Genomic DNA, 26112 nt, shown 5'->3' with positions numbered 1-26112 from the left:
AGTCAAGATTTTTTATCGTGTTGAGGACTGTGTGGCGTTAGGGTGGCTAAAAATGATACGTCGTTAGCGGTACACCACCCAAGTTAAGGTGAAAGGTTAAAACGCGCCGAGAACTGTATGGCATTAGGGTGGATAAAAATGATATGTCGTTAGCGTTTTCCCCTCAAGACTCAGGCGCATCTTGTTGAACATAGCCTTGCCCCTTTATTGGACCTCTGGGGGGTCGACCGTTTAAATGTCCATTACTCGTGGGAACAAAATGGTAAAAAAATATATAAAAAATACAAACACAAATAAAACAGAAACTGCAACACAACGTAAACGAAGGCTTCAAAAAGCGAAAGAAAAGTATAAAGCAAAACGAGGTAAAGAAAGTGAAGGTGATAGAAATAGTCGATTACAGAAACGACGGGAACAATTAGCGTCAAAAACACCTGAGCAATATGAGGCCAGGTTAAAAAGCAACGTCAGCGATATACACAAATGACGGCGTCAGAAACGCCTGAAGAATATGAAGCCAGGTTAACAAAGCAACGTGAGCGATACACACAGATGATAGCGTCAGAAACGCCTGAAGAATATGAAGCCAGGTTAACAAAACAACGGGAGCGATACACACAGATGTGTGTTGCCTTTAATACTATCATGGGCTTCTACAATACATAAAATGCAGGCCAGCACTGTGGATCACGCAGTCGTATACTTAGGTGCGAAACTGTTTGAAGAAAGTCAAGCCTACGTGGCTCTTAGTAGAGTAAGATCTTTGCAGGGACTACGTATAGAAGAGTTGAAAAAACTAGTTGAAACATCTCTTTTATTTACATGGAGTGTATAACTATTGGAATTTCCATGAGCAAGAAAATAGTAAGTAATTTCCTCACCGTCTGCGGCCAACTGCCTAACGACGAATTAAACGATTCTTCTATCGCACATTAAGTCGATAATTTGTAGACAATTGACGTGCCCCACGGTTTTATTTTAGTCTAGTCTATGCATATGTTTATAATTCCCACGACTGTATCTATTTTATTATTTTTTGGTTTTTAGTACATTTATCTTAAACATTGCAATGTATGTTTAACATAAAACCGTTTAACTTAAAAAGTTTTTTTACCTATTTTTATTTCAAATCAAAATTAACTTTTTTGTTACATAAATATGTGTTTATTTTGGTTGTAACATCCAAACTATTATCGTGATAGTTATAATTTTGGTCTCATTTGATTCCTCGTGAAATTTCAATTTAAAACTATTTTTTTATAATTTTTGACGAGTAAATGGACCTATATTTTCTACTCACTGACGTCCTTTCGTGGTAACTTTTTAGTGACAGTTGTACTTATTAAAATTATTAGCGTTTTTTAATATTTTTTTTTAAAGCAAGAGTAAAACCGCAACAATCAAATATTTGCTCGCGAGCGGAGTTGTACTGGGGAATGTTTACTTTACCTATTTACCAAAAATAGTTGATGTAGCACTAAAAGAAAAATTTAATTCTTTGGAAATGAAATATGAAAGAATGGACAATATTTTCTCTATATACGAGTATGTAAATTTGTAAATAGGTCTACGACCCTCCCCCGGGCCTCCCCACTGGCTACGTCGATGGACCACAATTTCTACCAAACTTGTTTAAACGATTTTGTTTCTTTTTGTTTTTTTTTTTTTTTTTGAAAAATATTTCACAGTGTTCTGACAAATGGCCGCCTATGGAACACTGGTTGTACCAAACCAGTTTGCGGTGCCCACTGCAGTTGGAAAATGAATATACCGATCAGTACATGTTTTCGTGAGATCATTAAGAACCAAATAATCTTTTCTTTAAGCGAAACGGAGTTTAAAAATATCCATTTAAAATGTGCTGAAATGGATAGTTTTTTCGCCATAAATCCATCAAAAATGTTTTTAAATATCCTCGCTTAATGACAAGCTTTTTATGTGTATAATAATCCCACAAAAATCGGATATGGCGAAAACCAAAAATGTTTTACAATCGATGAATCCGAGTTGCACCCATTCAGAATTCGCGAACTGTTAACATATTCTATATAGTATGATATACATTCTTTAAAATGAAGTGTTTTAGGAGGAATCCCATAAGGTCGAACATTAAAATTAATTTACATGGAAGCTGTGTTGGCATCAATGTAGAAAAATAGGTAAAAATGGGTTGAAGCCAACACGTTTTTTATGCTCCCTTCCGATTTCTGGCTTAACCTTACATTTTATAGACATATGCCTAAAGAAAGAATCAAAGAACACTTCATGGGCAATATGATACTACAAAACTCATAATGGGATTATAAAATTCGTGATTTTACGCCGTTTAATGCATATCTCATGAGTGTGCTCCTTACAGCACCCTAGTAATTGGAGTCTAAAGGCCAATATTTGATGCGTGAATTTTTTTAAAAAACCTATTTTTTGCGTTTAAAATTTACACGTGCCGTTTTTACGTAAATGGAATTCTTTATACGCGATTATAATATTTGCGAAAACACGTGTCATAAATTACAGAGATTCGCGAGTAATATGGGTTTTTTGCCAAAAATAGAATGTGGTTCTTGAAGAATCTGTTTGAAATATGTGTATATAGATATATTTTTGATGGGTGCTACTGAAACCGGATGCGCATCAAAATCGTATGCAAATTGCGCGATTTTTACCCACTTTAAGGTTGTTTGCATTGTATAATGCAACTGGCGGCACACTTTGACCGCTGGGTGAAACATCGAAATATGCATAAATATTGAAAGAGATTGATTCGCTGTATCCAAAAACGGATGCGCATCAACTGATTTTAACTAATTCGCGAATAATAGGCTTTTTAATTTCCATATTTTTTGAATGATTGTAATTTCAATATTAATTTCAATATTATCACAGTAAGCAAATAAGCTTTCACGATGTTAAGCCATATTTCTTGATGAAGTTTTAACAGTATACATTCATTATTCTATGGGATTTTAGCAAAATAGTTGGAGAACTCCCAAATATTTTTTTCTAATTTTTAGAATCAAACCAAAAAAATATTTGCAACAATATTTTCCAACAATAAGTTTTTCTCTTTTGTTGTTGCTATAATATGCAATTTATGTACCCAATCTCTATAAATTTGGTATCATATTTTTCTACGCATTGTCTAGATTCCGCATATATTCTTTAATTTATTTTTGAGGGATTGTACAGATTATGGGACAGGATAATTTGGATGTACTTCAAATTTTTTTTATTATTTGTTGATTTTCCGCGAAAATAAAAATAATTTTAATAACTATTTAAACATCTACGAATAGATATGGAATGCTGTTAACGATTTATGCATACATTTTCTCATAACAACAAAAAATATATTTTTAAATATTTTTTCTTTATATGAGAATAAAAACCGCTATAACTTTTGCGCGCATTGGCCAATTTCGTGAACGCGAGCAGATTTGAAACCGGATTTTTTTCCTTTACCTCTATACCAAAAATCGTAGATGTGCTCGCAAAAAAATTTTTTAATTTTTTTCAAATGGAATTGTAAAGGATTTTTGTTATTCGCCATATACCGATCAGTACATGTTTTCGTGGGATCATTAAGAACCAAATAATCTTTTCTTTAAGCAAAACGGAGTTAAAAAATATCCAATTAAAATGTGCTGAAATGGATAGGTTTTTTCGCCATAAATCCATTAAAAATGTCTTTAAAGACTCTCGCTTAATGACAAGCTTTTTATGTGTATAATAATCCCACAAAAATCGGATATTCCGTTTGGAGCTGCAGTGGGCACCGCTCTCAAAAATCCCATTTCAAAAAAACCGTGTTTAAAACTTCAAGATTACATACAAATCACAATGAATTTTCCTCGAAAATTTTTTACAATATATTCTACTCTACGAGGGGCACTAGAAAAATTTGTGTGTCGCCAGTCGACATTTGATTTTTATTTGACAGTTTGGAAAGTTTTTGCACACGCTGCACACTGGTCGAAATCACTGATCTAGCGGCGCGAAAGTAAAAAATCAATCTATAAAATTGTGATATGTTTCCCATTGTATTGATTACAGACACTCTGCTGACTAAAATTATGTTTTCACTTAGTTGTTGTTGTAAATACTCTCTCAGCTATTCACTATCCAATGCACGAAACTTTGCTGCATCATATTTGTTTGTTAAATAAATTCTTAATACAACTAAACGAAGTGTATTTTTAATTGATAGGGTAGAATGTAAATGAAATGAAAAGAAGTACGCAAAGGCTATAGTCGGACGGGACCGACCATGTGATACCCTACACCACAACCTCTAGGAATTAGCTATGTGCAACCACTTTGCACGCTGATTCCCAGGCCTGGCCACCTCAAATTTTCAACGGTGGCATAATACCCCTTTGTAATGCTGGCGATATTTCCTGAGTATTTCAGCCATGAAAAACTTCTCTACAAGTGGCAACTTAGGACACGCCTTTCGGATTCGTCGATAAAATATACGTCAAAAATTTTGTTACACTTGAACCGGACTATATACGTATAGGCAAAATGGAGTATAATGGAATTTTAAATTTTTCGTTTTCTCATCGTTTTGACCTTTTAGAGGTCAAACAAATTTCAAAGTTCAACATTTTTCAAAAAAAATATTTTAAATACTTTTACTCGTCGTACGATGCTGGTATTGTTGTCATATTAAAGAGAAGAGTATAGGCTTGATATAATAATTATAAATTATTGCATCCCAGGATAAAAAAGGACATTAAAAATGTCCTTGAAAAATTAAATCAAAAGTGAGCATTTTGGCAGGCGCATATCTCCTAAACCGCGAAGAATTTTAATTTGCTCATGGATGCAAAGTTGTAGCTCTTGTCATAAAGAACATCAATTCTGGACAAATGAAATCCACCAAACCTCATTTTCAAGCTCAAAATCGTCAAGGTCAAACCCCTAGAAAAAGTTATAGAAGATGATGAAGATGAGGATTGGTGGAGTTCATGTGTCCAGAATTTATATTCTTTATGACAAGAGCTACAACTTTGCCTCCATGAGCAAATTAAAATTCTTTGCGGTTTAGAAGATATGCGCCTGACAAAATGCTCGCTTTTGACTTAATTTTTCAAGGATATTTTTGATGTCCTATTTATCCTGGAATGCAATAATTTATAATTTTTATATAAAGCCTATGCTCTCCTCTTTAATATGACACCAATACCGGCATCGTACGACGAGTACAAGTATTTAAAATTTTTTTTGATGAATGTTGACCTTTGAAATTTGTTTGACCTCTTAAAGGTCACACCGATGTAATGAATAGAAATTCAAATAATTTGCATACAAACAAATTTATAAATCCCAAAATTATTCATATTCAATTACATACCAAGTAAGATATTATAAGTCAGCTCCGCTAACGGTGATATACCCTCAGCATCTGACCAAAAAAGAACAAACACAATAATTATGTCGTATAAAAAATATATATATTTTGTATTTTGTAGGTATCGTAATGTAAGGCTATACCAAATCAATTGTAGTAAACTTCTGATTTTTGAAAATGTTTGAGAATTATTTTTTGGAAATTTTGGACCATTATCTCAGGAAGTATGGACTTACTCCAGAAAAATTGTACCGTTGCACTAGGTACCGTGAAAAGAACCTTCTTAAAAAAATTCAAATAGATCCGAGACTGGTGTAGGAGGTACTCGAAGAACGGGACCGATATAGTCCATATTCCAACCTGATACATTACTGGATGAAATAATAGGATGTTCAAAGTTTGGACCAATGAGAAAATCCATTTGAGAGTTATCTTGCGGATTTGCCATTTTAGTTAGGTTTCTTCCTTGCTTTTCAGGGTTTTTGGACCTTTTCGGCCACAAATCTCTGAAGGTATGGACTTGCCATTGCAATTGTACCATCGTAAAGGGAGCCGCAAGGACAATCTGCTGAAAAAATCAAACCGATTCGATAGGACTCTTAAATTTCACTTTTCCAAATTTTGTGTGGGAGAACTCGAGGGTGTGGACCGATATAGTCTTACCCGATCTATATCTGGAAGGAATAATAATATATGGAAAGTCTGGTCCAAATCGATTTCGCACTTCGACAGTTATCGTTCACACAATTTTTCAGAAAATTTTTGAACTTTTTTGGGAGTGTCATCCAGGAATGCGCATCATTTGCAGTACATATTAATTATTTCAATACATTTACCACATAATGATGTAGGGTATAGAAAACTTTAACTCCACAAGTTTTGGGGAGCCTAGGAAAGCTTGCCATTAGGATACAATTAATAAGTAGAATCGGAAACTATAACAACAAGACTAGTTTGATTGAAAGTCATTAAAATTGTCAAATGTTGTGTTTAGGTTTTAATACGAATTATTCACAATGTATTTGACAGATTAGATGAAACCATATGGCTTTATCGCTTCCCATTTTCACAGACCACCTCAATTCCAACTGTTAAAAATATTTTCATACAAATTACATTGACTTGTTAAAACTACATTTATGCGTACCTTATTTGAATAAATATTCCGGATGTTATCATAATTATGTAATCGATGGGTACCAAATATGCCATAGCAAATGGTAATGAATTGAACGCTGTTGAAAAAAAGCAACCGCAGGCCGTGGCAACATTCATTGTGAGTATAACCGAAATGGCAGTTATCAAAAATGCAAAAAATGTTGGACGTAAACCGGCCACAAAATAGCAAATTACCACAAACAAAAATGGCTCCAGGATCATACCGGGCAACTGCAAAAGAAAAAAAAAAACAGAAATGAACAATTAGTGTAAATGTCCAAACAACAATAACTTTCATCATTACCATGGCCACTATTGTGGCTATATAATATTCTGCCGTTGAATATAGACCGCCTCGTTTCTCTCGCATAAACAAGGGAAAACCTTGCGGAAAAACATTTAGCACCGTGTACATGGGATGAAATGTGTTTTCGGAAATCATTACAAATAAAGCTCCCTGGACAGCTTGAACGCCCGTTTGATCGAGTTGAGTTGTTCCGGCAAAACAAAGGCCAATTATAATCGCCATAGCCATTTTCTGTAAAAATCGCATCCATTGCATTTTGGGATCCCTTAGGAGACTCAACGTATATCTATACCATATGACACCAATTTTGTTGTACCACAAAGCCGAACGAAAATTATCAATTTCTCTATCGAATGGATATTCACCCGTCTCCGCCATGTGAATTTCTAAATTCACCGACATATCTCTCTGTTTTGCCGCTGAACTTACAGCAAATAAATCACACATGTACTGTGCCGATCTCTGCGATGCTTGTTCATATCCAGGATCAGTGGCCAAAACTCCAATTAGAAAGTCAGCGGGATTATATGCCTCAGGACATGGATAGCCATTTTCTGCAAAGAAATCCAAGGCATTCTGTGGTGAACCTGTAAAGGCTACTCTACCATCTGCTAGCAGTAGTACATTGTTGAACATATCGAACAACTGCGAAGAAGGTTGGTGTATGGTACACAGAATGGTGGTACCCTTTTTGGCTAAATCGTATAAAGTTTGTACCAATTGTTGAGCACTGTACGAATCAAGGCCGGTTGTTGGTTCATCGCAAAATAATATAACGGGATTATTGAGCAATTCCACGGCAAAGGCTAGACGCTTACGTTCTCCACCAGACAGTACCTTTTCATCATCTCCAGAACCAATGCGTGAGTTGGCTGCACCCAATAGACCAGTGCGTTCCAACAGATCTTGAATTATCATTTTTCGTTCTTGTTTGCTGACACGACGATCCAAACGTAGATGAGCCTAAAAGTATGCATTCAATTATAGTTTTAAACCAGTAAGGAAAGGATCAAAGTCGGGCGGGGCCGACTATATGATACCCTACACCACTGTGAATATGTAAAATATAAATCGGAGCTATATCCAGATCTAAACCGATTTTGATATAATTTGGCACATTTATTTCCAGACCGAATTCAGTCACACATTCCAAATATCATTGAAATCCGACTTATATAGCGTGTTTGGAGCAGCAAATACGCGAAATCGGCCGAAAATATATATGGGTGCTATATCCAAATCTGAACCGATTTCGATATAATTTGGCACATTTATTTCTAGACTGAATTCAGTCACACATTCCAAATTTCATCGAAATCGGAAATATATAGCGTGTTTGGTACAGAAAATACGTGAAATCGGCCGAAAATATATATGGAAGCTCTATCCAAATCTGAACCGATTTCTATATAATTTGGCATACTTATTTCTATACCAAATTCAGTCAAACATTCCAAATTTCATTAAAATCGGACGTATATAGCGTGATTGGTACATCGCATACGTGAAATCGGGCGAACATATATATGGGAGCTATATCCAAATCTGAACCGATTTCGATATAATTTGGCACATTTATTTTTAGACCAAATTCAGTCACACATTCCAAATTTCATCGAAATCGGACATATATAGCGTGTGTGTTACAGAAAATACGTGAAATCGGCCGAAAATATATATGGGGGCTATACCAAAACTTGGACCGATATAGCCCATCTTCGAACTTGATCTTCCGACGGCTAAAAAAATGGTATTCCTCAATTTTCAGCGAAATCGGTCAACAAATGCGACCTGTATGTTGCGAACGGACGGACGGACGGACGGACGGACATGCATAAATCGACTCAGAAAGTGATTCTATGTATATCCCTAGAAGGAACTATGGGTCTATCTCGCTTCCTTTTGTATGTTACATACAAATGCACTAACACATAATACCCCTTACCACATAGTGGTGTAGGGTATAAAAATATTTGCTGAACAAATTTCAGCGTCGACCACAACCGATACAAGCAAATGATAAGTGGTACACCTTACAATAAGTAAAACTTGATAAGAAAAAGGCTTCAATTTGAATTTAGTTTAATTTAGTTTTTATTGAGACTAATATATAACATTAATGGATATTTTTTATACATAATAACGAACCCTTACGACTATAATATATTATCGTAATGATATAAAAGTGTCGTCAGCATCAGGCTTTAACATGAATGGCGAAGTTTGTAAATGTTGTTACATAAATGCATATCGCTCTTGCTCCCGGAGCTGATTAATAAAAAAGGCTTCAAAAATACTTCATATCTGCAAATTTGCAATAACACTATGCGACACGAAAATTATTAACCATATTTTGACATCGCAGCGTGATAGAAGACCAAAAATAAGAAGACACGTGTCCCGGCGTTTTTCCCTATCGCTTCAACTTTCGCGGTTATGGGCCCCAAGGCCACCACGCTACGCCTTAACTAACTTTAAATGAAAGGTGGAAAGGAAAGGATTCTGAAACTACAATGTTCATAGATGAGAAAAATAAAAAACAAAAAATCGCCGTAGGGATTTTCAAATAAATCACAATCAAAGTTCACATTTTTAGGGTTTTTTTAGGTTTTCGCGATTTTGTTTCAAAGCCGCAAGTCCTATCGAAATTGGCTTAGGAAAAATGTTGAAGCTGTGAAAATTCTCTACAAAATTGACTTTTATGACTTTTCCTAGGTTTTACCGTTTTTGAGATATAGAAGTTCAAATTGGGACAATGCACTGACTTCATATAAAACAATGGCATGTACGGTGGGTGCCCTTAACTAACTTTAAATGAAAACCGCTTACACCTGGGAAGCTTTTTGCGGATTCCGAAACAGCAATTATCATAGCAAGTCCTATCGAAATGGGGCTAAGGGAAATGTTGTAGCAGTAAAAATCCTCTACAACATTTTCTTTAGTCGCATTTTTACTACTACTTTTTATAGGTCGCTACCGAATAATATCGTTAATTACCGAAATTATAAGTGTTTTAATTTTACCGATTTTTGTCGTTACCTTGAAAAATGAGTTAGTGAATCGCACTACAGCAGTGACGTAAGGCTACTGAAGAGAAGAACGCGGCAGCCTTGCAGTCAGTAACAAAATATTGAGAGAAGAGGAGAAGCGTATTTTCAGAAAGAAAAAGAAAGAACAGGAAATATGTACGGGAGCGTGAGAAACTCGAGATGTTTATGAGTTAGAAAAAATACGAAAATTGCAATAAATTATATTAAAATGCAGACACATTCTCCTGCAAAGATGACGAAGGCTAATTGATACAGATAGCGTACTGAGGATCTGGAAGGAGCATTTCATCAAGATCCAATCCCAAATGACGGCTTTGAGTGTTTACCATTTACCCAAAGTGAAGGTCAAAACAGCAACTTATCGTCTGAAGAACAATAAGGCAGCAGGAGCGACACACTTATAAGGAGTACACATCGGTTGATTTGCAATATTTGACTGGAGGAATGCAGACCGAACGAACCTCAGTCTGATATATCCCGTGCTCAAGAAAGGATAGAAGACTACTGTTTGTGCCTATTGTCAATGGTATACTCGGACCATACCAATCCGGATTTAGACCTGGGAAATCAACAGTAGATCAAAGCAAGGAACATGATGATTAGCAACACCAGTGTTAGGCATCCCTTAGCACCATCTGGCAGGAAGAACACATGCCCGGCATTTGGAGTTTGAGTGTCCTATGTCCAATACACGAAAGAGACATAATCCATATCAATGCCAGATCTTTACCGTATGGCAAATTTTTAAGAAAACACAAAAGACGAAAATCGACACCAACTATCTTTTTATACCCTACACCACTATGTGTGGCCAAAAAGTTTGTACGTTTGTAACGAAATAATGGTCGTAGAACCATACTTATATACTAAAATGAATGTCTCGACGAGCTGAGTCGACCTGACTATGTGTGTCCGTCCGTCTGTCCATCTAAACCTTGTAATAACGCTACAGGTCGCAATTTTGATCCGATGGTCACCAAATTTTGGGTGTTGATGGGGATCCCGGAGGGGGAGAAGCCTATTTGATATAGGTTATGGTTGGATTATATTTAGGGTTCGGAATGTTCAAAAAACTTATTTGGAGAAAAAGACAACTCCTTTTCCAAACCGTTGGTTTGGAACTTTAAAAAAGCAAGGCTATGTAAGTAGAAATCCCATCTTTACAATGATGCAAAGTAGGTTGACGTAGGTGGCCAAATAACGGAGATATCGTAATAGTCGGTAATAATACAATTTTTCCATTTTATTTGGAAATCAAGCTACAGGTCGCAATTTTGATCAGATTGTGTGTTAATGGGCGTCCCGGAGAGGAAGGAGACTACTGATTTTGGTGATGGCCAGATAATACTCAGGGGTTGGAATGGGCAAAAAACTTATTTGGAGAAAAAGTCAACGTTTTATTACTTCTATAAGGAAGAAATATCACCTTTACAACGATGTAAAGTAGATTTTTGTAGAAGTTCAAAACAGGCAGATGTGGCAATAGTCGCTAATCCAACATAGTTTTTAAATTTGGGATTTTAATTGCAATGACAAATATCTCAGCCTTGGTTGGGGACCTTCCAAAAGCAAAGCCTGGCTATGAAAGTAAAAAATCACACCTTTACAACGATGTAAGGTAGGTTTGAGAAGGTTTTCAAACAACGGAGATATCGCAACAGTCGGTTATGCATCCAATTTTTCCACTTCTTTTTGTAATCACGCTACAGGTCGCAATTTTGATCGGATCGACACCAAATTTTGAGAGTTGATGCGGGTCCCACAAAGGAAGAAGCCTATCGAAGCTAATTATTCGGATAAGAAGTCTATTGAGCCTATTGGTCGAATAATATTCAGGGGTCGGAATGGGAAAAAAAAACTTATGTTGTTTTTTATTCTTATGCGAATATATCAGTTTCTAGTAGGAGTATTCCAACGACAAAGCCTGTCAATAGAAGAAGAAAATATCACCTTTACATTATTGCAAAGTAGATTGGGGTAGGTGGTCAAACGAGGGAGATATCACAATAGTCGGCAATGCTTCCAATTTACCATTTTTTGTAATCACGGTACAGGTCCCACTTTGATCGGATCGTCAGGAAATTTTGTTGGTATCACATAGTCGGCCCAGCCCCGACTATTGCCTTTGCTCACTTGATATGACTATAAAGCTTCTTTCGACAGTACCTTACGTTCGTGTCTTCGCAAAGCTCATACGGCTTTACAAGATGACATTAACTGATACGTGATCATCAGCCAAAATAGGAAAGAAACCTGCAGTTCACTACCAAACGAGGTTTCAGAACCTTTTGTGTGATATTTTCAATATGCAGCTGCAGAAGATTATATGACATCGACATCCAAGGTCGATCAAAATTAGTAGTAATGTATACCTCAATAAGAGTAAAGGAAAAATCTGCTAGAAGAGGGAAGACAGTAAACGACGATAAGGACAATTCGATGGTATCGACGCGCAATGCGTTAATTGAACTCAGACCTATAAGTACATCAGTTCTGAAATAAGGAGTTGTTATTTTGGACTAATTAAGAAACAAATAGACCTCTCGTAAAAAATCAGACTCTACAATTCACTGATACTTCTTCTTTAACAATCATTGTGCTCATACCTCAATTACTTACCATAAAATTCATATGCTCCGACACCGTTAAATATCCATTGAAAAGATCATCCTGATAAACGAAACCGCTAATTCGATGCATGAATGGGCCAATTCGTCGACCATTGATAAGAATATCGCCTTGTACTACCGTTCCAGCTAAAAATAAAAGTTTGTGAAAGTTTTAGAATTTTTAGTGAAATGTATTTTTGTTTTTGTGGATTATAGGGTTATCTTATCAGGAAAAAGTGAATTACAGAGTTTACTTACGTGGTTGACGATATGCAAGCACAGACATTAATGTTGTTTTACCCGAACCACTAAAAAAACAAACAAAAAATAATATTATGAAATAAAACAATTAAAAAAGCCTAAAGTGCGGAATGTATTTAGAACTCTTAATACACTTGAAATCGGATAATATGGTCGACTTTCATATCGACGCCTCCAAACAATAGTATGCTAAGTCGACTTAGCATGTTTTCAAGTTCTTTAAATTTTTATATTTAACTTCCTTTAACTTAAATTCTGTCAAATTTTGGTAATAATCGGACAATCCGAACAGAAGTTATAAACAAATATGTACTTAGCATAGTACTGAAGGTCAAAGAAATTTCCAAACTTTTAGAGCTTGTCCTGCAAAACTCACTGTTCAGAATTAGCAAACTATTATTTGGAGGTGTCGAACGTCCTTTAACTTAAATTCTGTCAAATTTTGGTAATGATCGGTCAATCCGAACAGAAGTTATAAACAAATAATGACTTAGCATTGTACTGAAGGTCAAAAAAATTTCCACACTTTGAGAGCTTCTCCTGCAAAACTCACTTTTTAGACTTAGCATACTATTATTGGGAGGTGTCGATATGTGAGTTCATACACGATTATTCTAAAGTAGTTTTCTTGGCAGATCAAACCAAATTCTAAATTACTGCCAATATACAGCTTATATTGCGTTTACATATAAACAGATTTAATAAATCCACTCGGTTTTATTGCGTATACGTCAAATAAGTTCTCCCAAAGAACCGCCAAAAATACTTAAAATAGGGCAAGATCTTCATTATAGGGTGAAGGATATAACAATGTTTATATACTTTTATGGCGCATAGTGGTTCAGAATCGTGCTTTCCTGGTCAAAACTCTGTAACTTTTGAAGGAATAGAGATATTTTCATTTTTTTTTTTTTTTTTTTTTAATTTTTTTAGATTCGGTCTAGTTAGTAGTTGCAGAGGAATTCAAGGTCAAAGTTAAAAATTTGAGTTTTTCTTTTATATTGCATCAAAATAAGAGTGTTTTTGAGTTTTTCTTATCGCTAATTTACTCAATAGGTTGACACATGTCAAAAAATCAAGTTTCGAGAAAAACGCGTTTTAAGTTGCCGATTGAAATTTGACTTCCCAACTTGAAAATGTTATTACACAAAAAATAAAATAACTACTAAAAATAACTAACTAAACAGTGAAATAACTATCTGTGCATGATCGAGCATTATTTGAAGTGTTTTAGTGCTTCATAAACTCTAAAAACTTTTTTGATGATTTATGCTAAAGTGGAAGACAATAAGATGTAGCCAGTATCATGGTGTAATTAGGATGTTTATTTGCGACAAAATCAATGCATATAGGTAATATATGCTAGATTAATTCTACATGTTCCTACAAAAAACCACAGTCGGAGCACTTAAAAATCGTACTGTCTCGCAGTCGAAGGAAATATTAACATAGTTAATTAAATTCATGATTATATATATTAAGTGCATAAATGTGTAATATTTATCCATCTGAAACGGCATTTCTATTAAATGTTTGAAGTAAACAGCATCCGTCTATCGAAATCAAGAAACGGCCCGCAATATTTAAGATAGAGCTTAATAATTTGTAAAGACGACTTGATATAGCCTCCGATTTTCGGTATTTTGAAGGTTTCAGCGTCATTATCAAACCGAAATATACGAAAATTAGTATTAAGCCTCCGATGGTGGTATACAACTTTTCTCCCGAAATTTGTCAGTACAGGTTTACGTTTTGATATACGTAGGCACTTCAGAACGGTACCTCCTGATTTTAAGGTTTTAGCCACATTATCTGATTAAAATTGCTACAATTTACAATTATTGCTACCCTCTTGCGGAGAATTGTCCGTTTTGATATAGAAAGGTACAAATTATCCTATGAAATACCCCTCAGTAATGTTGGCGACATTTCCGGTATTATTATATCCGGTGGTATTACCCCCATATTACGGTACTTCACGATTTTGGTAACTTTGAGGGCTTTAGCTACATTTTCAGACCAAAATAGTTCTAATTTGAAATTTAAGCTTTATTTTTGCAATATTCAACCATATACTTATTTAGATGGCTTTTATTCTAAGCAGATCATATTGTTATATAAACCGAACTAAGAATATATTTCCAAACGCACCGATCTTCTATTATGCTTTTCCAATTTTGGATGCCATGTTTTGTGACATATTGTCATGAGTTTAAATAAATTGATAAGTACCCGTACAATAAATGAGCAAATAATCATGTACCCGAATAATTGTGTACTTGCAAAAGTAATTGTTAAAATGAAAATAAAAGTCAGAAGAAAGTGACCGATAGTGGCAAAATTTACATATTTCATATTTACATATTGAATAATCTCAAATTTACATTAATTAAAAATACCATGTAAATTGTTATAAAACAAAAAGAGACATATATTTTGTGTTTGGAAACCTGTTTCATTTTTTGGAATTATGGAATAAACCATGAGCTGTACCCGCCGACCGACACCGAAAAGTAAAATGTATCGAGCTGCAACTATTGCGTTGGCTGGGCCATGTCAAGAGGATGAATAAAGCCACCGGCATATGAATACGAGCCATTTGCAACATGACATCCAAAATTAGAGAAGCATAGTAGAAGGTCGGTGCGTTTGGAAATATATTCTTAGTTCGGTTTATGTAACAATATGTTCTGCTTAGAATTAAAGCCATCTAAATAAGTTTAGTTAGTTTAGTTTAAGTTTATTGAGACTCATACAAAACAAAGTGTATTGAGAAAGAAATACATGAATAAAGAAACTTAAAACTATAAGGTATTATTTTAATTTCCATAATGTGCGTATGTTAACATTAAATAAGTAACATCTAAATAAGTATATTGGTGAATATTGCAAAAAGACTTTTTTGGGGTCGAAACGGCAAAGTGCAAAAATGGGTTTAAATAAATATTTTTTGGCTGATACTATTCTATAAGACAATTTAATGCATAAATTAGCAAAGGGCCATGTATATTTAAGGATTTTTTCAACCCACGGGAATGACATAGACCCACGGAAATGATATTTAAATATTAAATTTTGTACGATTCATTTGTTCTTTCATTGTTTTAATTAACTTTGAAATCGGTCTATTTGGATATAGCTCCCAAATACAATTTAACATATTCACAGTGGTGTAGGGTATCATATAGTCGGGCCCGGTCGACATGATCCTTTCCTTATTGACTATTTATTTTTCCTCTGCATTTCTACTTTTTCTTTATGGTTCCATGTTGTATTTGATGGTTTGTTTAAAAATCCTATGGTAAATTTATTTAATAATTATCATAGATTGAATAATCTCAAATTTACATTATATACCCACGGTAATGATGGAAACGTGACTATTCTTGGATTTAAATGTGGAAATCTTCACAATTTGTTACAAAATATAATATAATTCAATGAAGGCTTAAGAAATGAATACATCATTACCATAAAGTTCGAAATTGTAATATAAATAACGGAAAAAACACTCCGCACGGGAATGACAAATTTTCGGGAACATGCACAAAAAAGCACTTCAACAGTTCTCATACAACTGCCTATATTTGTCACTTCTTTCGATTATCTTTAAAAGTAAGGGGAATTGTCGTTACATTGACAGATTACATATAAACAAAAAACCGGTTTAAAGCATTTTGTTCTTAATAAACACATTGGCGCACTGGAATGACAAAAAATAGGAACACGACTAAAATATCTCAAAATCATAATTTAAAAAACAAAATTGTATTTATGAAATTAAAATAGACTTTGTTCATTCTTCTAGAATAACTCTGCGTACTTCATTTATATAATATATTTTGAAATATTAATGAATATCAGTGATTTTTAGAACAAAACGGCTGGGGACCCGCCACGGTAATGAGTATTTGCACCTTGCGACCAACTTTTTTCATATAAATATGTAGAATATTTTATTTTGATTTTCGAGCCTTGTTTAAGGATATTTAAATTTTTTCAATATTTGTAACCCTAAATGCGTCGGGAAACAGAAACAAGTCTTTTCGCAATAATATAATAATAATTGTTCCACAAACATCCCAGGCGGGACAGGGGAGACTTCTCTCATATCAATGAGTGCACCCCGATTCATATTAGCTCAATGATATGGGACCTGCTGTGTAATGACTGATTGCAACCAAAGCCGTAGCATACGTTTCTTGACTATGAATTGTCTTTATATATTTGTTTAACTATACTCATTCATAATTGTTTGCTGGGTAATCTTAGTATCTCCCTTTTTCATCATCATGATCTTCATCACCCCAGCAATTCATCGATACCACCTCCCACCTTATTCTGAGTTATGCTTTGCTCTAGCCTCTTTTCGATATTATCTATTATTAACTCATTCTTCTCTTATCACACGTATATACGTATATTATTCATGCAGTTTTGCTTTTTTCAGATATGAAGCCTTTATTGCAGCTGCAGTTTCAAATAACTTCGACGTCGAAAAGGATCGATAATCCAACAATAAAATTAATGTATACATATATGTATATATACCTATACATATAAACAAATACCTGTACATAAACACATATACCTTCTAGTATCACAAAAAATTTTTTTCAATAATAAATATTTTTTGTCGAAATCTTTAAGCAATGTTTTCAACGAATAAAATATTTTTGTTCTGACTCAAATTTTGTTTTTTTATAATGATCTGGATGTGAACTTTATAAAAATAATGAAATTGGAACAGTAGAATGCTTCCCTGAATTAATCTCCGTTTTTTGGGATCTCACTCCACTGTGCGTATGTGACAAACTAAAACTTTCACATGTGTGGGTGCACACAACACGGCAAGCTTATGTACACTCTCGGCTGCATTGTAAGTCAGGCTTGTCATAGCCTAGTGGATAAGAAGCCGATCTCCGATGCCAGAGACTCAGGTTCGCGCCCAGATCCGGGCAAAGTTTTTTATCCGATTTAATTTTTTTGTTTTTTTTCCTCTTTTGTTCTTTTTGCTTCGGTAAATCCGAGTATGTAGGGTAGAAATACGATCATAGAATATACTCCAGATCACTAACAGTATATGTTTCAATTTCGAGTGTTCCGTTTATAGTTAATCAATTTGAGAATGTAGGAAGAGGTGAGATTCTATTGTGCCTGCTCTCCAGGTACATGAGAGGGCTAAAGGTATCCAAAGCAAAATGCAAATGATCTTTTTCTTTGTGGCTTTGTAACGACACAGATCATGAGATTTTTGTGCACATTCGAATAATAGTTCAAGTTTGATTACATGTTATTATAAAACACCGGGATTTAACCATTAATTATCTGATTACTCAGACAACAAAATATAAATCAAACCACAAATTGAAAAGTAACTATAGTCCTTCTCGTCAAATCGGTCGAAATTTTCACAAATCAAATAAAAGTGATTTTGACGATGATTTTGTAAAATCGAAATTGCCACAAATATATCCCCGCTTGTCGAACGCAAACACAAGTGTTTGACATATACCACACCAAAAATTTGTTTAAAAAGCAATCAGCATAAAAATAAGCCCAGCCCTCTAGTAGTCTTAATTGGCTATCTTTCTGCCATTTTTGTGAACGCTTATGGTGAAGGAGGAGGGCTGCGCTATTGTAAGATCAACTTTACCAATCTTCTTGATTCCAAAGCAAATTCTTGTGCTTGTGAAGGAATAAAACCCAATCGACATACGTACATACGACTTTCAATGGAAAGCCCAAATATCCAGAGCTGGTTGTGAATTTAGAGAAAGTACCAGAAATAAACAGCCATAACCAACATCGCACAATTACATCTTTATAAATCCTCTATACTGGCATTGTGTGAAAATACTCTACTCATCGAAATCATACCTCGGAAAAGAAGTTCCTGTCTAGATTATCTTTTACATTAATCAGTTTAACTAAAATAAGGAGTATTTGCACTGTTACATATGAATAGATCATCAAAGATATATTGAAGTCATATTTTACTCCGAGATTTTTTTATCATAATAACAAATGCATGAATTCTAATCAAGAGGGTCAAGAGGGCACAGATTCCAAAACACCAGGAATCTTTCATGGTTTTGTAGTAGAAAACGGTAAATAATGCAATCTGTTTCCAATAGTTGGGGTTACTATTTCTGTTCAACCTCATTATGAGTTGTTGTTTTTTTTTTTTCTTTTTTGTCATAATATAGTTTCAGTTTATGGGAGTCTATATATAAATTCTTTGTTTATGTTGAGGGTAGGTGCTAGAACGTCAAGGAGACACGAACTCCCCAACTGACTGAAGCTAGCTTCTTATGGCTCCCAGTCCATTTGGCGTCTGGAGAACTGTTTTGATTTTTGGCTACTTCCCTACTTCTCATACAATGAGGTAATTAGGTGTTATCTAGTTAGCCGAATTTGTACATTACAACTGTTTATCGCCGAATTGTTTAAAAATAATAGAATTCAAATGTGTACTAGCTTTCCTGGTGCAGAGATTGCACATACGTCGAATATTGAAAAAAAACGGAACCCCAAGTTGAGTGCAATGTCTTGCAGCCATGGGAAGAGATAACTATGATTTTGGCAGATCAATATACTATGTTAAAAACACAAAGATATTAATCTTGAAAATTGCATGAAAATAAAGAAAAATTAGATCATCTGTGTATTGTATTCAACAAATTACATAATTGGCCGCAAATTTTAATACTGATTGTTGGAAATCCAGATCCAATGAATGCATTGGTGCAAAATGTCATGACAATGAACTGGTGCAAGATGTCATGATAATGAACTGTTGCAAAATGGCATGACAATGAACTGGTGCAAAATGCCATGACAATGAACTGGTGCAAAATGCCATGACAATGAACTGGTGCACAATGCTATGACTATCAACTGGTGTAAAATGCAATGACAATGAATTCGTGAAAACGTGTGTCACTCCCTGTAAATTTCATCGGTGATTCACACGAATTTTCATCGATGCCATATCACTTGCACCCATGATTCAACTTATGCTTTGTCATCGAATATTTTGCTGGGGGGTTTTAATGAACCGGTACACTAAGATAATCGTACTGTGCCGCAGCCGGATCACTAAAAATATCGTAGTGAACCGCAGTCGGTGTACTAAAAATCGTAGTGTACCGCAGTCGGTACAGCACGATTTTCGTTGTGTTCCGGTACAGTATCACTAAAATATTTATTAGTGTTTGTGCGGTACATTATCGTAGTGTACCTATCCACCATGGTACGATGTAGAGCGGTACGGTACGATACCATAGTGTTTATTTTCGAACACTGTCTTAAACTGCACTTTTCCGAAATTCTGTGTGGGAGGTACCTACCCGAAGTAGTGAACCGATATAGTCCTTATTCGAACTTTATCTATGTCTAGTAGAAAAAGCAATGATTTGCAATAAATTTTCCTCAAATTTATAACTGCTCCAAAATTAATTTAACATTTTACTAGTTTTTATTTGGTTCGCACCAAAATTAAGGAAAACAAGTAAGCAAAAGCTATAGTCGGACGGGGCCGACCATGTGATACCCTACACCACAACTTCTAGGAATTAGCTATGTGCAACCACTTTGCACGCTGAATGTCCGGGTATGATTCCCACGCTGGCCACATCAAATTTTCAACGCCTTTGTAATGCTGCCGATATTTCCTGAGTATTTCAGCCATGAAAAACTTCTCTAGAAGTAGCTTTCGGATTCGGCGATAAAAAATACGTCACATATCAATGACATAACATGAATCCATTGGTAAAGATAAGCCTCCCTTGTCCCTACTGGGATATTTGTGGAACAATTATATAAATTATACGTTTCTAAACAATATGCCAAAATTGGAAAAATTCACATTGATTGTGGGTTTATTGAAGATCTATCGTCCTCACATATGCTTGTGATTTTCAGGCCATTTCGAAAATAGTTCATTGTGGTTATATACATATTTTATACCGATAGAAATAACTAATAATGAATAGAAATTCAAATAATTAGCATGCAAACAAATTTATAAATACCAAAATTATTCATATTCCAAGTAAGATAGTATAAGTCAGCTCCGCTAACGGTGATATTCCCTCAGCATCTGACCAAAAAAGAAACAAACACAATATTTATGCCGTATAAAAATATATATTTTTTGTATTTTGTAGGTATCGGAATGTAAGGCTATAACAAATCAATTGTAGTAAGCTAACTTGTGATTTTTGAAAAAGTTTGAGAATTATTTTCTTGGAAATTGTGGACCATTATCTCAGGAAGTATGGACTTACTTCGGAAAAATTGTAGCGTTCAAATAGATCCGAGACTGGTTCTCAAACTGCTCTTTTCCCAAATTTTGTGTAGGAAGTACTCGAAGGACGGGACCGATATAGTCCATATTCCAACCTGATACATTACTGAATAAAATAATAGGATGCGCAAAGTTTGGACCAATCAGAAAATCCCCTTGAGAGTTATCTTGCGGATTTGCCATTTTAGATAGTTTTCTTGTTTGTTTTTTCAGGGTTTCTTGGACCTTTTCGGCCATAATCTCTGGAGGTATGGACTTGCCATTGCAATTGTACCATCGTAAAGAGGGCCGCAAGGACAATCTGCTGAAAAAATCAAAACGATTCGATAGAACTCTTAAATTTCACTTTTCCAAACTTTGTGTGGGAGGTTCGAAGGTGTGGACCTATATAGTCTTACCCGATCTATATCTGGAAGGAATAATAATATATGGAAATTTGGACCAAATCGATTTCGCGCTTCGAGAGTTATCGTTCACACAATTTTTCAGAAAAAATTTGAATTTTTGTGGGGAAGGTGACCGAAAGAGTGAACCGATATAGCCCATATTCGAAATTAGACTAAGTTTGGGCAAAAATTACGAAGTGCAAAATATGGTTCGAATCGGTAGATCCGTTCGGTAGTTATCGTGCTCACCAGCCAGCTAGACAGTAAGAGAGACAGATGAAGGGACAGGGCGAAATCGTCTCCAAACTGTTTGAAACGAATTTCGTCCAAACATACAGGCATGTCACAGATTCCGATCGGAATGGTTGCAATTCCGAAATTTCATTTCGCTCGTTTTTGTCTTAGTTTCTTTAGATTCCGATCGATTTTGTGAAGTCAATAAACTTAATTATTTATTTTAAATGCGAAATTAAATGTAAATTTGTTAATAAAACAACATTTTAATTATTTCTAAGTGTTTTAAAGTGGCAGATTTAAACAAAATAAAAATACAATTCCGTTTGCAAAATCAAAAGTGGTTTCATTCCGAAAAATTCTTCGTTTTTCGTTTTCTGAAGAGGCTAAATACGGAATCAATTCCAATTTCGATCGGAATTCGTTTCTGTGACATGCCTGATTCTTGGGGTCTAAAAACATTTTTTCGATGGTCATTTTTTTCGATTTGGTCGTATTTTGTATATTTTGTATTAACCTAAAGGCTGATGGTATAAAGTAGGTGTCGAACCGACCCCATGCTGAAATATTTGTATAAAAGTTCAATTGGACAACTGAACTGAAAATTTCTCTGTTATGATTGAAACAATTTGTAGTATGAGAGGAAATTGTGGTTCTCTACACAAAACCTATTATATATTAGGCAGTAGGCCCGTTATCTAGCAGACTCATTATTGCAATTTGGATCAGAGGAAATATCAGTATTTATTTTTCCATATGTAGGCTACTTTGCCGGTATATGCCATCCAGAAATAAAAATATGGACCAAAAATGAAATTTGTATATTTTTCATACCAAAGTAATGGTCCATTTCACCCACTAAATAATATCGGATCATCATCCAAAATTGTAGGCAACTTCCTCGACCTAAATCCTTACCTCATGCAAAATTTCGTGACTATTGAGCTATAATTGCGACCTCTAGTGTGCTTATGACTACACTTCAAGCAAACAACTGGATATATTAGGCTGTAACTCTGTTATCTGACCGCGTAAATCAATATCAATGGCATCAATGGAAAGGGCAAGAGTTGGTCTTCCAAATATTATTTACGTGGGCGGAATGTGTCTTCCAGGAATAAAGATATAACCGGTATATAAAAAAATTTCACAATTTTCACACAAATGTTATGGTCCATTTAACCCTCTAAACATCATCCGATCACCATCTCAAATTGCAAGCATCTTCTTTGTCATATACTGTTACCTTGTTCGAATTTTCGTGGTCATCGGGCTATTTTTGCGACCTACAGAGCAGCTACAAATTCGGATAAAAATTATGTTTTTGGTCCATTTCACCCGCTAAATATTTCACGATCATCACCAATTAAAATAGCGATCAATTCTGATGTGAAATCGACCTCCATACCAAATTTCGTGACGATCGGTCCATAATTGCGGCCTGGAGTTTGATTACAATTTATAATGGACAGACGGACACACGGACGGACGGACACACATCTCAAAATCGCTTTATCTCGCCGAGATATGAAGATTGGTATACCACATTGGGGGTCTCCGACGAATATTTCGCGGTGTTACATGAATTTTTTCCAAAACAAACTTATAATACCCTTTCCACATAGTGGTGTAGGGTATAATAAGTAGGAAAAGCGTTAAGTTCGGTCGGGTCGAACTTTTTATACCCTCCACCACAAATTTCAGCCATTTCGCTGGATTAATGTGGCTACAACCTTCAAAATACCAAAAATCGGAAGGTTCCGTTCTATGGGTGCTATATGATGGCATGGACCTATACCTACAAATTTCTGGGGGAAAGTTTTATACCCCCAAAGAAGACTAAATACGAAATTTCAGCCATTTCGCTGCGATAATAAGGCTAAAACCTTCAAAATACCGAAAATCGGGAGATATCGTCCTATGGAGGCTATATCAAAACGTGGACCTATATAAACATGTTATGGTAGAAATATTTTTTAGCCTTTGGAAACACCAAATACAAAGTTACAACTGATTCTGTTATCAAATGGGACTAATACATTCAAAATATATTAAAATGACGCGTACTTTATATGGGGGCTATACCAAAACGTGGACCTATATAAACCAACTTTGGTAGGAATGTTTTTTGGCCTCTGGAGACACAAAATACCAAATTACAACCAATTCGGTGGTAAAATGGGACAAATATCTTAAAAATTCCTTAAAACGACGACGCGTCATGCGTCATTTTGCATGGGGGCTATACGAAAGCGTGGACCTACATAGCCCGCTTTCAATACCAAAAGTCCTACGTACAAATAATAGATTTTCCCAAAATTTCATCCACCTACCTCAATCCGTTCGGACGCTAGAGTGATTTCCACAGACGGACAGACGGACGGACATGGCTATATCGATGTAGAATTGCACGCTGATCAAGAATATATATATAGTTTGTGGGGTCTACAATGATTATTTCGAGTAGTTACAAAAGGAATGACAAACTTAATATACCCCCATCCTATGGTGGAGGGTATAAAAAATGTTATAATAGACTGCGTGTAATTTTTTGAGTCATGTTTTATTAACCATATTCTAACTCCACAGTGTGATAGAACACAAAAAATGAGAAGACACGTGTCTCGCCGTTTTTTCCTATCTCATCAACTTTCGCGGTTTGAAGCTTTGATGTAGAAAGGGTCATTTAGTCAGGGTTATATCTTCCAAACCGTTAGGAAATTTGAATTAATCTCAGAGGCAAAGTTGTAGCTCTTGTCTTAAAGAACAAAAATTTACAATTTTTTCTCAAGTTTTGTTATACAGCTATCAAATTTGAAGCAAACAACCAACTACAAAAATGTACCTCAGATCTCAATAAAAATCTTTCTAGAATATACGAACTCTGTAGAGAGACCTCATTTGGGTCTCCATGATAGGATTTTTGTGGTTTTCCTTAATTCCTCTCTATTCCATAGGGATAAGTGGGCATTTATTGCCCAAATTTTTAACTCTAGCCGAGACGCGTTTAGTGGCTTTGCGTTCGCTAAGTTTACGGTTGCTAATTCCCTTCCCTTTTTTGCCAGAGAATTTGCTATCTCATTACCTCTATTCCCCGCATGTCCCGGTACCCATATTATACGCACCGTGCCATGCTGAGTATAGCTGTTGATCGAATTTATACAATCCAAGACTGTTTGTGATTTTACTGTCTTGGATGTTATTGCTTTGATTGCAGTTTTACTGTCCGTAAGGACGTTTACAGTAGTTGGTCTCGTGTTGGCATTAAGCCAGTTCAGACACTCTGTGATCGCTCGGATCTCCGCTTGATGGACCGTATTGTGATGCGGCAAACGAAGAGATATTTCGGTCTCTGGTTCTTCAATAAAGAGACCCAGTCCCGTTCTCACACCTAGCATGGAGCCGTCTGTATAACAACAGTTTCCAGTCGGCATTTGTGCTAGATTTCCGCCGATCCACGAGTCTCTGCCTGGAATTAATGCCTTGCATGAGGCAGCTACAAATGTTTAAGGTATACGGTCCGATACAATGTTATCCATTGACTCTCCCGTTGTTACCTGTAGAATGTTTTGATGGTATGTTACGTGGTCCTTACTGATCCACTCGTCCATCGCTTTAAGTCGAATAGCTGCGACAGCCGCTTCATACCTTATCTGGATTTCTATTGGGTGTAAATATAGAATAGTTTCTAATGCCCTCGTTGATGTTGTCCTCATTGCGCCGCTTACACTTAGACAGCACATTCGTTGGACTTTCTGTAGTATTTTAATATTACACTTTTTATCCATAGCTGTCCACCAGACTACTGAAGCGTATGTTGCAATAGGTCTAACTACGCTTTTGTATAGCCAGTGTGTCATCTTAGGATTAAGACCCCACTTGGCGCCTATAGCCCTTCTACAGGTTGACCAACATCTATGAGCTTTATTGGCTCTTTCTTGAATATGGTCTTTCCATTTAAGTTTCCTATCCAGAATTACTCCCAGATATTTGACTTTGTTGGAAATATTGATCGTCTTGTTTAGGAAAACTGGTTCTTCAAAGTGTCCCAGTTTTGTTTTCCTAGTAAACAGACATATTTCCGTTTTTTCCGGGTATACATTACGACCTCTTGGTCTAGCCCAGTTGTACGCTAGTTTTAGGGCTGATTCAGCTCTTCTGCATAGCAAGTTTGGATTCTTACCCCTCAGAAGTATTATAACGTCGTCTGCATAACAGACTGGGTCAAATCCCTCATCGGTTAAAGTGCTTAATAGGCTATTTATGGTAGTGACCCATACCCTTACCAACTTTGTCCTTTATTTTTACGTCAAGTAGTCCGCAGCTTATCCATCTTTTCCTTAGCATGTGGTTTATCCAGTCCCTAAGGGCCCGATTCACCTGAAACTTATCTAAGGATTGGATAAGGATTTCGGTGCTGACGTTGTTGAAAGCACCCTCGAT

At 35.5% G+C, this 26112-nt stretch overlaps 1 protein-coding gene across 2 annotated transcripts in view; it reads right to left on the bottom strand.

Annotated features, from left to right (window-relative positions):
• st (ATP-binding cassette transporter scarlet) overlaps positions 1-26112 on the bottom strand; it is a 56850-nt gene that overhangs the window by 6969 nt on the left and 23769 nt on the right. For both annotated transcript variants that reach the window (XM_073987863.1, XM_073987864.1), the window contains exons 2-5: positions 12736-12785; positions 12488-12624; positions 6816-7781; positions 6501-6742 (exon numbers count right to left, since the gene is read on the bottom strand). In XM_073987863.1, the coding sequence (XP_073843964.1) occupies positions 6501-6742; positions 6816-7781; positions 12488-12624; positions 12736-12785 (1395 nt within the window). The remainder of the gene's footprint in view (positions 1-6500; positions 6743-6815; positions 7782-12487; positions 12625-12735; positions 12786-26112) is intronic.

The sequence above is a fragment of the Musca autumnalis genome, unplaced genomic scaffold, assembly GCF_047663935.1.
Source record: "Musca autumnalis isolate F117 unplaced genomic scaffold, ASM4766393v1 scaffold_4, whole genome shotgun sequence".
Lineage (NCBI taxonomy): Eukaryota > Metazoa > Arthropoda > Insecta > Diptera > Muscidae > Musca > Musca autumnalis.
This window is presented reverse-complemented; position numbering and strand designations above follow the sequence as displayed.